Genomic DNA, 14,593 nt, shown 5'->3' with positions numbered 1-14,593 from the left:
ATGAACGGAAATAAGTGAAATCACAGATAGATACACAGGAGGCCGATGTTAAATACGAGGAGTCATGGTCGGGAGATGAGACAGGTACTTTTGTATAGCAACCAACATGAGCAACGACTTCTGCAACGATGGTGTGTGGCAACAAGATACAAATTGTTATAAATTGGATTTTGTTGCTTTTGTGTTTGTTATCCACCCCTTCTAAAATCACCATAGCAATTAAACTGTGTCCAATACTTGATTAAACATTAGCATAAAATCATTTTTACCAGATAATATCGACACTTAATGTTTGTTTTGACGAGGTTCACGGACTGTGATCAGCTCGTCCGCACACCTTATTAATTTTCAACAATAAACTCTGAATTTCTTTCTGCATTCAATATTGTTGAATAGTGCGATTTTATTAATTGTTGGTTTTTCATTCATAAACATAAGTGAACCAGCTGTAATCGTCTCACGCATGCGTGTTATTCACTCGTGAAAATACGATTGTATGCTTAATAAAACAGAGGTGGCATATTTTCAACAAATTATTATCTAGTGCTATTTATGCGTGTATAGTTTATTCAATCGATGCTTACTTCATTCTCTACTCGCTGTTGGTTCATATTAAACCAACTGTCACATTTTGACAGAGGAAGCAGTTTGGATTTTTTAAAGTTCTTTTTCCTCTTTTAATTCAACAAAATGGGATTTTCTGTTCATCGATTTGTATCTCAACCTGATGCTAACTTATGCTGTGGCATTTGTGCAGGTATATTAGAAGATGCAGTAGTAACACGATGTGGGCATTGCTTTTGCCAGTTATGTTTAAGTACATGGCTAGAGCGACCTGGTGCCGGGGCGTGTCCCCAGTGCCGCTCTTCCATGAGTGCCGGTGAAGCAAGTGCGGTGTGGTCAATACGTGGTTTAGTAAACAATATGTGTATTGAATGTGATTATCATGAGAAAGGTTGTCAACTTGTTATGAAAGTAGAAGCGATAGAAGAACACATAAAAAGGTGTGGTTATGCCCCAGTGGAATGCGCCGGATGCGGGGTCACGGTTAGTCGTCTTGCACTGCCATCTCACCAGATGAAATGTGAAGAGATAAGTGCTGTTGTATCAGGACAAATCGAAACAAGTTTTAATAAAGATAAACCGAATCAAAGGCTCGAACTTCGTCTTGCTCGCAGAGAATTAGAAATTAAACGCTTAAAGGATAATTTAGACGAATCCCTTTCTCGAAATCGTCGATATGAAAAGGAATTGTCTAAAACTCGGAAAGAACTACAAAAAGTTCAAGAAGAGCTATTTTCTCGACAAAATAACGAATCAGATTTTGATTCGATATATTTATGTGGAACAACTGCTGAATCAATTGCTCAATTATCAGTTTTAATTGCTCGCAATTTACTGAGTAAACCAGACTCAATCGAGGCAGACGCTGTTTTTACTGCCATTAAAAGATGTTATGATCGGTTTGCTAGATGTGGTTTAGATTATGAACACGATGTACACATGTTGTTATCAACTGCTTATGCCAGTGATTGGTTTAACGATCAACACAGAGTTAGCTTTCATTGTTGGCTACAGAGTATAGCAAGATATCGAAGGTTTGCAGCTCTTGGTGGAGAGGGGGTTGGAAAGCGACCCATCAGACCTGCTACTGTCACACTTAGTACGTCAATCAGACAAACTTGGTAGTAGCGATCTTTAATTTAATCAAAATGACTATTAATTACACGTTTTTGCAATTTGGACCAATACAATTTCTTGAATCTTGAACTCATATTGTAAGCCTACATTGCCTTTCTCGATGTCTACACTATTACTAAATGCAGTTCGAAAAAGGATTAGGGGCTGAATTTCTAAAACTCTCGCTGATGAGAGGTTAAGTGTCAGATGCATGTTGTTTGACAACATGTGTTGATTAGAAAAGGTTGTGTGAGAAAACCAAAGCCGACATCACCTGGTATTTGATCAATATTTTCAATGATGCAAAAATAGCTTAAGCCTAGAAAACCAAATACGGTACAGTACTGAAAGATTGCATTTCAATATTTCAGTCTTCTATTTTTAGAAGCACTAAAGTTAAATATTGTAATGAGAATGTTGGTAAACCGCTGAAGAACACATCTAGTATTCGATTTGTCCGGGTACAAGAGTTTTAATTTAATTTTGTTTTTAAATTATTTTTCTCTATTTTTGTTTTCGTTTGGAAAATCCTCTTAGCAATTAGGCCTGAATGGCTATCTTTTTAAAAAATATATTGTTTCTATGTAAGTGGGGGATAAAATCGTTCAAAATATTTACCTGATATTCTATAAAGAATATATTAAATATATTATAACTCTTTAGTCCAGTGCAGTTAACAGCTAAAGTTGTACCTAAAGCCGATTTTCCACTAGACGAATTTGTTCGCGCGAATCGAAAGCGTCAGCTTATAGGCATACGTAGAGAGGGATGTGGAAGATGGAAAACATGAATACGCATGCGTGTAAGCTGACACTTTCGATTCGCGCGAACAAATTCCCCTATATAGTGGAAAACTAGCTTTAGAAATATCACCTGCTTCCTTCACCTTCCAAGTCAGCATTTGTTTGCACTCCGTTACCGTGGTAACTCAATTTCATTTTTTGCAAACAGGATGTTTTAATAATAAAGTTGAATGTAAATCGATGTTATTCAATTATCTTAAACTTAATTCAACCTCATGGAGTTTCCGGTCAACGTTTTAATAACCAATGTTGCAATTGTATACCAAAATATAGAAAAATTAGAAAAGTACATGTCTAATTAAATAGCTCTTAAAGGAAATGTTCAGCTAATTGTAGGCGATCATCCGGGGACGCGATCTTTAATTTGCCTTTAATATCATCGTCGTCATCATTGTGGACGCATCCGAGATATCGAAATCCCACAATTAGGATTGTTACATGGGCCGAAATAAAATAATTGTTAAGGCCTAGTAACAATTCTAATAGATTTTTAATGCATAAAACTGGACACTTGCTTTGTGACATTCATGGCTGCAGAAAATTTAAGAAATCACAGTAAGAACAAAAAACAGCACAAATTAAACCAACAAGACATTTTTTATTTCTACATTTCTGATTTTATGTATTCAGAACAATACAATACAATTTTGATTAAAATTATAATATAAGATTAAAATTATTAAGATTGACAATTAAAATATTTATTGATTAGGCCTAAACATTAACAAAAAAATATAATTTACTATAAACAATTGGTGACATCATCATTTAGTAATTTAACCACTGGTTACAACTGGAGAATTGCTTTATCTTTATGGATAAAGTAAGTAAGATCTACACAATCGATTTTAAATACTGTAATTAATAATATTAAAAGTTGTTTAATTATATTTTTTAGTCAGGAAAACAAAACACCAAAATTACCGATGAAAATATATGAATACAGTATTTTGATATATATTAATTAATTTTTTCAGAAACAAAGATCTCAAACCACTTTCAAACCTTTGTTCTATAACATAGACCTATTGGCTGGTGCTCTACTAGGTAATGTTCGGTTTATTAGTGCAAGCATCCAACGATGTGACATGTAGTAGCAGCTAGTTACAGATTATGGGTTACTATATATAAGATGTTCAGCCTAGTATTAGTGCTAGCATACAACGATGTGACATGTAGCAGCAGCTAGCTACAGATTATGGGTTACTGTATGTAAGATGTTCAGCCTAGTATTAGTGCTTGCATCCAACGATGTAACCCTAACCCTAACCCAGCTAGTTACAGATTATGGGTTAAGATGTTCAGATGTTCCATTGCCTATATTTTTACCAAGAAGTACTTGCCAATTTGCAAATGCACCTCCAGAAAAACAAACCTGTAAATTATCACAAAAGGAAATGAGTTGGTATTTTTAAGGCAACGGAATAAACGTATATAACCTGAACTTATTGTTGTTTGGAGCCTTATTTGACGTTGCAGACAAGAATACCAAAGCACCATTCATTTTTATAAATACCTTGATTGGCATTTAATTATTTTATTTGTTGGATTTCTGTACTATCTTAGCATGGTTGTGAAAGGTATTGTTTTGATTGATATTTATATTTTACCTTTTATTTTTCATATTCCGCCACTTGTCTTTTTAATAATGGTCCAGTTACCTACTAATTCTTGTGATATATTCTGAGGTATATTCAGAGCGTCATTCTGACGACTGGAGCATTCTCTACTTCTCTACGGAGCGCCATTTATGCCTTTATTAACTTCAATAATAGAAATAGTACTACGGTAACTGCTAAAGTGGACCCAATTTAGCACCAGGGTAGCACAGTGATATAAAATAGAAATAAAAGTCACTACTTTTAATATCGTTTCGTATATGCCCATATCACAAACTGACAAACAGAAACATCTTGGCATTCACATTGATTCAAATTTATCTTTTTCTTTTCATGTAAATTAACTCGTTCCAAACTGGGCTTGTCCATCTCCATCTTATCGCGTGCTCGGTCATTTCATTAATAAACACACATCCATATTCCTCTATAACACTATAATCCTCCCACACATTGACTATTGATGTATTGTTTGGGGAATCAGATCGAATATTGACCAAATACAGACCATTCAAAATAGAGCACTTCGCATTATCCTTAAAGCTCATCCTCTCACACCACGAACTAACATTTTACAACACCTTAAATCTTCATACAGTCCAAGATCGCATGCATCTACAACTGGGCTCCCTTGCCTACAGGTCTGCAAATGGTCTTGCTCCGGAATACCTTGCCCTGCGTCTTGCCAGAATTCCTAATCATCGATGTACCCGAAGTGTCAGTGAGAGGAAATTTGTCGTCCCTTTCCCTAAAACTGAAACTTTTAAGAACAGCTTCATCTATAGAGCACCAACATACCTGAATTTGCTACCCACCAAACTAAGAAATGCGGTAACAATAACTAATTTTAGGTCTGCTTTAAAAAAATATTTAAACCCAAAAGAAAAAACTCAACGTTTTGTATAGTATTGTAGGCTATATTTTTGTATTTAAGTACATATATATTATATATTTTTATATATTTTGAACATAGTTCATCCGTTTTTTCATATATGTTTTTGACTGTCTGCATATGCTGTTTAGGGTCACCCTCACAAAATAAGGTTTAATAAAAAAATAGAATAGAAATAAATTCACTAAATTTTAATATCTTTTCTATGTTAATACAATGTGCTCAAGTGGACCCAATTTGGCCCCAGTGGAGCACAGTGATATAAAATAGAAATAAAGTCACTAAATTTTAATATCTTTTCGTATAAAACACTGTGCTCAAGTGGACACGATTTGGTACCAGGGGAGCAGTGATATAAAATAGAAATAAAGTCACTCAAGTTTCAATCTTTTCGTATGTTAATACACTGTGCTCAAGTGGACCCAATTTGGCGCCAGTGGGTTTTTTTTTAAATGGAAAATAATGAATATTGTTTTTCTTTTATTTTGAAAGAGAGCTATTTTGAGGATTGTAAATGTCAAGTGGAACTTTTTTAAAATCAGAAACAAAATTGCATGGCATTATTTTCCATTAAATAGACTGCCATAAAACCTCGAAAAGAAGCCCATGTGCTCCTTCATTTTTAGTACTCTTGGGTGGGCTTCTTTTCCACATGGAGTTCTTTTCGAGATTACTTTTGCAAACTCTTCTAATGTAAATAACTAACAGCATCAAAATTTAGCAGCGTGGCGTGTTGACCGCGAATGACGTAACATACCATCTTTACCATAATACACCTGCACAGACTCATTTGCATAACAACGCACGCACATACCAAACTGTTTAAAATAGAGCTACAAGGTACCCGAAAATGACATCTATTATGTTTTCAAACAACATGCATAAGAATCTTCAGTACCCCATTATGCTTGGGGCTGAGCAAAGACAATTTTGAAAAAAAAAGCTGTATACAGTAGGTTCCCGCCCGAAAAAATGGTGAATGAAACAAACTATATACGACTCACCAGGACAATATATGAGCTTGTCCCCGGAAAGTGCACCTATTCATTGAAATATAAAATTAAATATTAAGTCTCCAGTACTAGCCCATCCATGGTTGAGGCAGAGCAATGAAAATAGAGCCCAGAAATGCACTTACCTATACTTATTACTATACATAGTCACCTATGATAATTATGATAATGTTAACATTTCAACTATCCAGATGCGACTTCAACATTTTAGGTTGGGTTTTAAAAAAACTCGACTTCATATATGCTTCAATTTCGAAGATCTGCTTAAAACATATTTATTTATTGATTTATTCTGCCATAAACTTTTATTCACAACATAGTAGGCCTACAATACAATATCTTGCATGAAACGGATATTTAAAAATACACTATAATGTGTAACGGTAGAATTACAATTCTAATGTAAAAGATTAACAAAATAAAAATTGAACAGTGTTGTGTGTTGATCGCGAATGACTAACAATACCATCTTTCCCACAGCACATGTGCACACTCATTTGCATAACAAACGCACGGCATACCAAACTAAGATGAGATAAAATTAATTCTCTTCTAAAAACGTAACGAAGATAATTAATTTCTATTTTACATTAAAATTGAGGGCGCTAAACATATAATTTACGAGATCAAATACATCTAGCGAAAGCCAAAAAAAGAGTAAAAAATGTGCTCTCCCTGCCTCAGCACTAAGGCCCTGCCACAGCCTTGGGGTCGTTTCCACCACATCATCACCAGATGCATTGCTAGTGCCTTCTCAAGATGTGTGGTGGAAAGGGGGACGTATAATTCTGTGAACCCCAAACACAGTTGGTCGCATACCTTTAACTCTATTCCACCGACCAGCGTGGGAATCGAACCCACGACATACGTGTTGTCAACACGACGCTCAGACGACTGAGCTAACTGATCATTTTGGTTTTAGCAAGGTTAATAGGATATTTATGACGTAATGATGAATTACGTAATACACGTATAAATAGACTATTATCAGCTGTTCAGTCATGTCTCAGTTTGTGGTGCAACGGGTAATGCTCAGTCTTGAGTGCTCTCAGCTGGGGTTCGAACCTCGACGGATATTTTTTTTATGAATATTGTTTGTTTTTTTTTAAATTTTGTATGGCATTCACGTTTCCATTAAATAGACACCATAAAACCCCAAAAAGAGCCCATGTGTTCCTCATTTTTTAGTACTCTTGGGTACGATGGGCTTCTTTTCAACGGGTAAGCTTCTTTTCCGCATAGGGTTCTTTTCAAGATTACTTTTGCAAACTAAAGGAGGGGTGCTTCTAGGTTCCCGCCCGGAAAATTGTATCTTTACATGATTTGAATTTCTAATAAAGATTAGCAAAATCAAAATTTAAGTTTTAAATTTAATTTTGTGGCGTGTTCACCACGAATAACTGACAATGCCATCTTCCCCATTACACCTGCACAACAAACTCATTTGCATAACAACGCACGGCATACCAAACTGTTTAAAATAACTACAAGGTCTCCAGAAATGACACCTATAGTATTTTGAAACATGATATATAAGAGTCTTCACTACCCCACCGTGATTGGGGCTGAGCAAAGACAATTTTGAAAAAATATTTATTGAAATATGAAATTAAATAGTAAGTCTCCAGTTAAGCTCACCATGGTTGGGGCAGAGCTAAGAATGAAAGCTTATTCCCCGGAAATTATGAAACGAAATATATAAGTCTTCAGGACCAGCCATACAATGGTGATTGTTTCCCAGGTGTGAGACATGCAATGCACGCGGCCGTGACGGTAATTCAACAAAACAAAATTATGAAATACAAACAGAGCTAGCATACAAAAGCCTACTTACTAATTTTAATATTTCTATAATTTAGAAAACAATTATAATTATCACCTTTGATAATTATAATGTTAAATTTCAACTATCCAGATGCGAATTTTAGGTTGGGTTTTAAAAAACTTGACTTCATATGCTTCAATTTCGAAGATCTGCTTAAAACATATTTATTTATTTATTCTACCATAAATTTTATTCACAACATAATATCAGTAGGCCTACAGTACAATATCTTGCATGAAACGGATATTTAAAAATACACTATAATGTGTAACGGTAGAATTATAATTATAATGTAAAAGATTAACAAAATAAAAATTGAACAGTGTTGTGTGTTGATCGCGAATGACTAACAATACCATCTTTCCCACAGAACATATGCACACTCATTTGCATAACAAACGCACGGCATACCAAACTACGATGAGATAAAATTAATTCTTTTCTAAACACGTAACGAAGAGAATTAATTCCCTTTTTTTTCCATTAAAATAAATTGAGGGCGCTAAACATAAAATTTAAACCACCAAAGCATTAACGGTTCCTACTAAAACCCATTAAAACGACACTGAGCTAACTGGTATCTTCTTTTTAGTTAATACAAATACTCTAGTTTCATTGCCGCAGAATGACATTCGATGAAATACGATTAGAATTCTGCACACATTATGAAACACAAAGCCGATTTTCCACTACTAGGCGAATTTGTTTGCGCAAATCGAAAGCGTCAGTTTATACGCATTTGTATTCATGTTATGTAATACAAGACTATGTAAACAATGAAACTTTATAAAATGTTTTTATATTTTTAATATTTTTAAACGTTTTTAACATTTTTTAGCCTATTTGAAATTTTAGCAATTTATAAATTAAAAGGTTTTAGGAACATTCTAATGGTTTGAATCCTTTTAAAGCTGTTTTTAATCCTTTTAAAGCTGTTTTAAACTATTTTAATCTCCTGAATCCTATTCAATTTTAATACCTTGTCATTTTTACACCGTGTTTCATAACTTATATTTTTTTGTGCAATTATGTGTGTGTACATAATATATTTTATTGTATATCTATTTATTATTTTACTAATAATTGTCAATCTTCAAGAAGAATTTCTGTTGTTATTTTATGATGATGATTCAGTATTCAGTATGTTTCCATCTTCCAAATACCTCTCTCTACGTACGCGCGCATGCATGGACTATTGTCACCACACTGCTAAAGCAACGCACACACGTAAACGCAACGCAAGTGAGTTGACCAATGACAAGGAACACATTGATTAATTCATCGCTTGTAATTGGTCAAATCCCTTACGTTGAGTTACGTCGTTGTGCGTCTCTAGTGGGAACCACGCACGATTCATGGACTTTGTGACGTAACAGGCAATTACTCTAGTTTGGCTACTCTCAACTCTAGCTGTGGTTTGAATCTCTACAGATTAAGTTTTTTTTCTGTTAATAATAATTATAATAATTATTAATTTTATACTTTATGTGAACAATAGGAATACTGAAACTTAAAAAATAAGAAGCAATACTATTAATATTACCAATTTATGGTACTGTAATTTTTATTCATCTTGGATTTTACATAAGCTATTGATAAAAATTCATATTTTGAATGTAAATTATTTAATGTTCATTTATTAAACATAAATGCATTACGTACTGTATAATAATTCTAAAAATGTTGGAAAAAACATAGAAATCAAAACAAGATGACATAAAAAATCTTTACCAAGCAAAAATCATTAGAAATAATTTGCTTTGTTACATTTCAGTATAACTACAATGTGCTTTTATTGTATCTATACATATCTCTGTTTACTATTAAGAACAAGAAAGTAAAAACAATAATAAAATTATTCATTACATGTAATGTGAAATACCAAGTAAATGTGATGATACATGCGCATTGAGACTTTCTACATAATACAGTGCACACAAGTTTATATTTTATGGACGCAGTGAGTACTAAAACATTATTTACATATAAACTATATCAACCCAGTAAACATACACTAAATAAATATTGATTTGCAGGTATTTATAATAATATACTCATAAACTATATGAATACGACATTTAATATTATACTTTCTAAAATAAATGGTACACAACTATAACTTTATCGAACATTAGCAAACGTACAAAGCTATCAACATTTTGTTTCTGTTCACCTGTACCAATTATTACTCCTTTGTATATCTCTCTATTCTAACACAGCTAAACAATGTCATATTGAACCCACCAATGGACTTTGAAATTTTATATTAATTTGATTCTAATAGATAGAAATAAATCATGATTTGGAATGCAGAAATATTTAAACTGTTTTAATTGTTTTTACAAAATGTTGCTTTTTGCTTGCTTATCTGTTATCTATTGTTATAAAATGAGCTAAATGCAAAATGAACTGAAAATAATCATTGCACTGATTTGATCATGTTTTTTACAACAAAATACATTCCCAAGGAGCATTCAAGGATTCAGATAATTGGTCAACTATGATACATATTTTATTATACATTTTATACTGTATATAGATAAATGTACGATATGTTTACAGTATGTTGTAGTTCTCATTGTTAGCAGGAGCATGTTTGTTGGCTGCCACTTCCAGCTGTTCTTTGTGGTTGTCTCGCAATTTTCCGTAATGATGCATCACCATATTGGATCCCAGAGCCCATTCTTTCTGGATCCAATTCACCTAAAAAAAAAGGAAATGAAAGGTATAAAAGCATGATAAATGATACAAGTTTATCCATCCTGTAATTGGCGAGTTATTCCCTGTTGGATAAGCATAAAATGAAAAACAAATTTAAACCATAATAGGATCATAGTATGTGTTATGTACAGTACTAACCAGATTCTATTTTGTTCAATATGGATCTTGCACATTTCAGAAATGCCTCTTCAACATTTTCTCCTGTCAAAGCACTTGTTTCCAAGAACATCATCTCTACATAAATCATAGTCATTTACTAAATTAGTTAATACTGTATTTAGTGCAATAAATAGCATTTATTAATGTTATTATCAATATTTGATGGTAAATTTCTAGTTTATATAATAAATTTAATAATTTCTTAATTCGATCAATGTAATTGTTACCATTTTCTTGTGCAAATCGACTGGCTTCAAGAAAGGTAACTTCTCTGTCTGCATCCAAGTCTTTCTTATTCCCACACAGTATTATTACAATGTTTGGGCTGGCAAGTGTTCTGGCATCTGTTAACCACTTGGTCAAAGCGTTGTATGTCTCACGACTAAAACAAAGTTATTGTTATTATTACACATAATTGCAAAATAGAATTAGTGAAAGAAGACTTAAAATACAACTTAATAATTGTATAGGTTTCTATTTTTAACAATGTTTACAATTTATTACTATTTTGATTCTGTACTTATAAATCAGCCTTGTGCTTGAGGAAGATATTTAAAGGACAACTTGACTGAGGACCATATTTTAACAACGGATTAGGGATGTACATATGATTTCAGAACCATCGCGAAATTAAGGATATCGCCGCACGTGCTCCCCCCTGTGACGTCACAGGTTTCTTTTGCTTATCTGGACTCATTAAGTAGATTTTGCGATGCACCTGTGACATCACAGCAGTTTACGGCAACGACAAGCGAGTGCGGCGATATCCTTAATCTCGCAATCATATTTACATCCCTAATACGTTGTAAAAATATGGTCCTCGGTCAAGTTAATAAAAGATGAACATAACAAAATTCAAAAAGAAATGTAATACAAAAATAATAACAACAAAATCACAGCATCAATATTCTGTATGGGTGCATCTTGCCCGGATAAATAGGTAATTCCTTAACAAGTTTTTTATGGCTGTCCGTCTGGATTTTTATTTATTGTGGTATATAGATAACCTTTAAAATGTCAAGCAATAGTTTATTTAAAAATACAAAAAGACCATGAAACATACAAAATTTAAGTTGGAGTTGATCCAGACTTTCGCACACAAATTTAAATGTTATCTTGTGCTGTTCAGAATCAGAATAATTTTATTAAGGAGGAAATTCATTTGCTCAGAGTTAAAACAATTAAAATATGTATATATATAAAAATATCAATATCAGAAGCTTTACATAGAAATGATTATTATAAAAAGTTTTGTGAATGGCTGACTAGATTCAAGGATATTCTAGTTTTTGGTGCCAGCAGCATGTTCAAGGTGCTTAAAACCATGAGATGCAAAAAATACTTCAGCAACAGAGTAAGGACTTTAATCTGGTATCTCTTTCTACACATAACCTAGCTTTTAATGTATTTTTGTGTATTTTGTTGTAATCTTCTGAATTTGTATAGTATATCTTTTTTTTTTATATTTCATGCCAGTTTCAAATGTATTTCAATTTTATATACTATGGACAATAAAATAATATCAGTATCAGTATCACCAGTACACCGCCATAAGAACCCCTGGAGTTTTTCATGGATTTGTCTAATAGGTGTTACAAATTCATTCTTATGAGGTAGGCCATACCTTGTGATGTCATAGACTAATAGTGCCCCAGCTGCTCCTCTGTAATAGCTCCGAGTTACAGACCTGTTACAGAAATAATATGAAACAACATATCTCTATATTGTGTATTATAGTATTGTAATTATGATGGTCCAAAAAACAAACAAAATGATTTAAAGATGTTTATTGATTTTGATGCAGTTTTTGAATTAATAAAGTACCTACTGGAATAATTATTTAATTAATGAAGTTTACTCAATTATTATATATAAAGTACAGCAAACCTGAATCTTTCTTGTCCAGCTGTATCCCAGATTTGTAACTTCACTGACTTTCCACCAGCATTGATGATCTTTGAACCAAATTCTACACCAATAGTATGATTTGAATCTTGCTTGACTAAATAAATTGATTAATAATGTTCTTTTTCACAAGCATACACAAAGTCAAACAGCAGAAAGTTTGATAAACTGATAAATACCACTTTCCTTGGACCAATCTGAACCAAATTACACAAACAACTTCCCTCTTTGTTTTTAAAACATTTTAATGTCACATAATAGTTATTCACTTTGACCAAAAATTGGAGCAAAAAAATGAAGACCATTCAAATGATGGGTTTTTAGTACAGTACAGTTAGCAGTTTATTTTTTCTTTTCATAATGAAGTTTTTTTGTGGAAGTATTCAAAACTGAAAAATTTCCTATTCAAAGTTTGATTTTTATCAATCTTCATTTTTCATGTTTTGGGGGAACCATACAGAACATAGTAAGGTTTTAAGTAGAACATAAGGTCTATTCTTTAATAAATTAATAACAGTTAGTAGTACATTAGTACAGTACTTACATTTGTTTTCAATGAACTGATGCAGAATACAGGATTTGCCAGTACCGGCACTACCAATTACAAGAAATTTGAAGAGGAAATCTGTAGTTGTAAATAAAATAATAATAATAAAATGCATAAAAATTAAAATTGGGGACTAGAACAATGAAATGGATACTACTGGACAGTCATCTGGTATCTGATATGTGACTAAAATTATTAGGCTAAAAGCATAGCCTAGATTTATATACTAGGCCCTAACTAGTACTAGTATATTATCTATAACTATAATATTATTAAGTAATTATTAGGCCTAGGCTAGCTTAGCTAGGCCCATAGTTTTATGCCTAACCTAATAAATAATATTAATTAATAATAGAAAACGGTTTCATTAAAATTGAATTAATAATATTATAATCAAAAACTTAAACAGGTACAGGTGGTAGTTGATTGATGAACAATCATACTCATCTAGGGTCGGCAGCCATGTATGCCAAATTAAGTACTGGTTTCGCAGTCAGTACACAGTGTACATTTTAGCCTAGGCCTAGGTGGAGCCGGTGGTATAACCACTACTCACTGGATGAACTGCCTAGCCTAGGCAGGCTACATTCGTTTGTATAGAGAGAGAGATACAGACAAGCAGACTAGCCTACACTCTAGGCTAGGCTAGAAAGAGAGAAGAATAAACTAACGATTCTTTGCAATAATAGTTTAATAAAACCTACCATAGGATTCTGACATGTCTTTATTATTTAGTTTATATATCGCTATTTTCAAGAAAACTTAAATAGATCAATTAAAGTCGGCATAAAAATCAATTAATATTTCATTTATTTCCTTCGTAGTTGATCGGATCTTTCGTCGTCGTTTGTCAGGATTGACCTTTGACATTTTACACTGTTTTTTAACCTAAAAACATGTTCTATGCCAAATCTAAACAAAAATAAACAATTTGCTTTCAAAATACAGTGAATTACTATTTATTTCTAAATTAGATATAATATAATAATAAATCAAATTTAATTTTTCATTTACTATATAAGCTCTGCAATTTCAAGTACTGTAAAACATAGAATAGGCGATTTCTATTAATACACAATGATGTAATCGCCTTTGTAACATAAAAACATCATTGTTCACGTCCAACATGGAATGAATAATAATTAGGATTTAGCCAATTTGGTTAAAGAATTACAATTAATCAACTTTATATCATTTTCCCAAATATCAGGGTTTGTTATAAGAAAACATGGCGACTCTATTTATCAAGCCATGGTCGTCCTACTTAGCCGCCTACCAATTCGTAACACAAACGTCGGGCCGGATTCCGGTTTGCCTTTTTTTTTGGTGTTGGACACGGCATATTCATACTAACTTGTCCTTCACGTATGCGGCGATTGAGGACGTGTTTTTGTTCACGCGATATAATAATAATATAAACAATTATTAACCA

The 14,593-nt window shown here is 32.8% G+C and overlaps 3 protein-coding genes across 3 annotated transcripts in view; 2 read left to right on the top strand and 1 right to left on the bottom strand.

The window, feature by feature from the left end:
* Positions 1-14,593, top strand: part of LOC144852343 (NF-kappa-B inhibitor epsilon-like) — a 119,721-nt gene that overhangs the window by 69,321 nt on the left and 35,807 nt on the right. The gene's annotated exons all lie outside the window — the stretch shown is intronic.
* Positions 499-2,337, top strand: LOC144851999 (E3 ubiquitin-protein ligase NRDP1-like). The gene has a single exon (XM_078709676.1). It carries the CDS (start codon positions 691-693, stop codon positions 1,687-1,689), a length of 999 nt encoding a protein of 332 aa, XP_078565802.1. The 5' UTR covers positions 499-690; the 3' UTR covers positions 1,690-2,337.
* On the bottom strand, positions 9,390-14,008 carry LOC144851519 (ras-related protein Rab-4B). Its single transcript, XM_078709028.1, has 7 exons — positions 13,866-14,008; positions 13,159-13,239; positions 12,597-12,711; positions 12,334-12,396; positions 10,937-11,091; positions 10,689-10,784; positions 9,390-10,532 (listed from the first exon to the last, which is right to left on the bottom strand). Exons 1-7 carry the CDS (start codon positions 13,879-13,881, stop codon positions 10,411-10,413), a joined length of 648 nt encoding a protein of 215 aa, XP_078565154.1. The 5' UTR covers positions 13,882-14,008; the 3' UTR covers positions 9,390-10,410.

This window comes from Antedon bifida, chromosome 9 (genome assembly GCF_963402885.1).
Source record: "Antedon bifida chromosome 9, ecAntBifi1.1, whole genome shotgun sequence".
In the NCBI taxonomy this organism is placed as follows: Eukaryota; Metazoa; Echinodermata; class Crinoidea; order Comatulida; family Antedonidae; genus Antedon; species Antedon bifida.
This window is presented reverse-complemented; position numbering and strand designations above follow the sequence as displayed.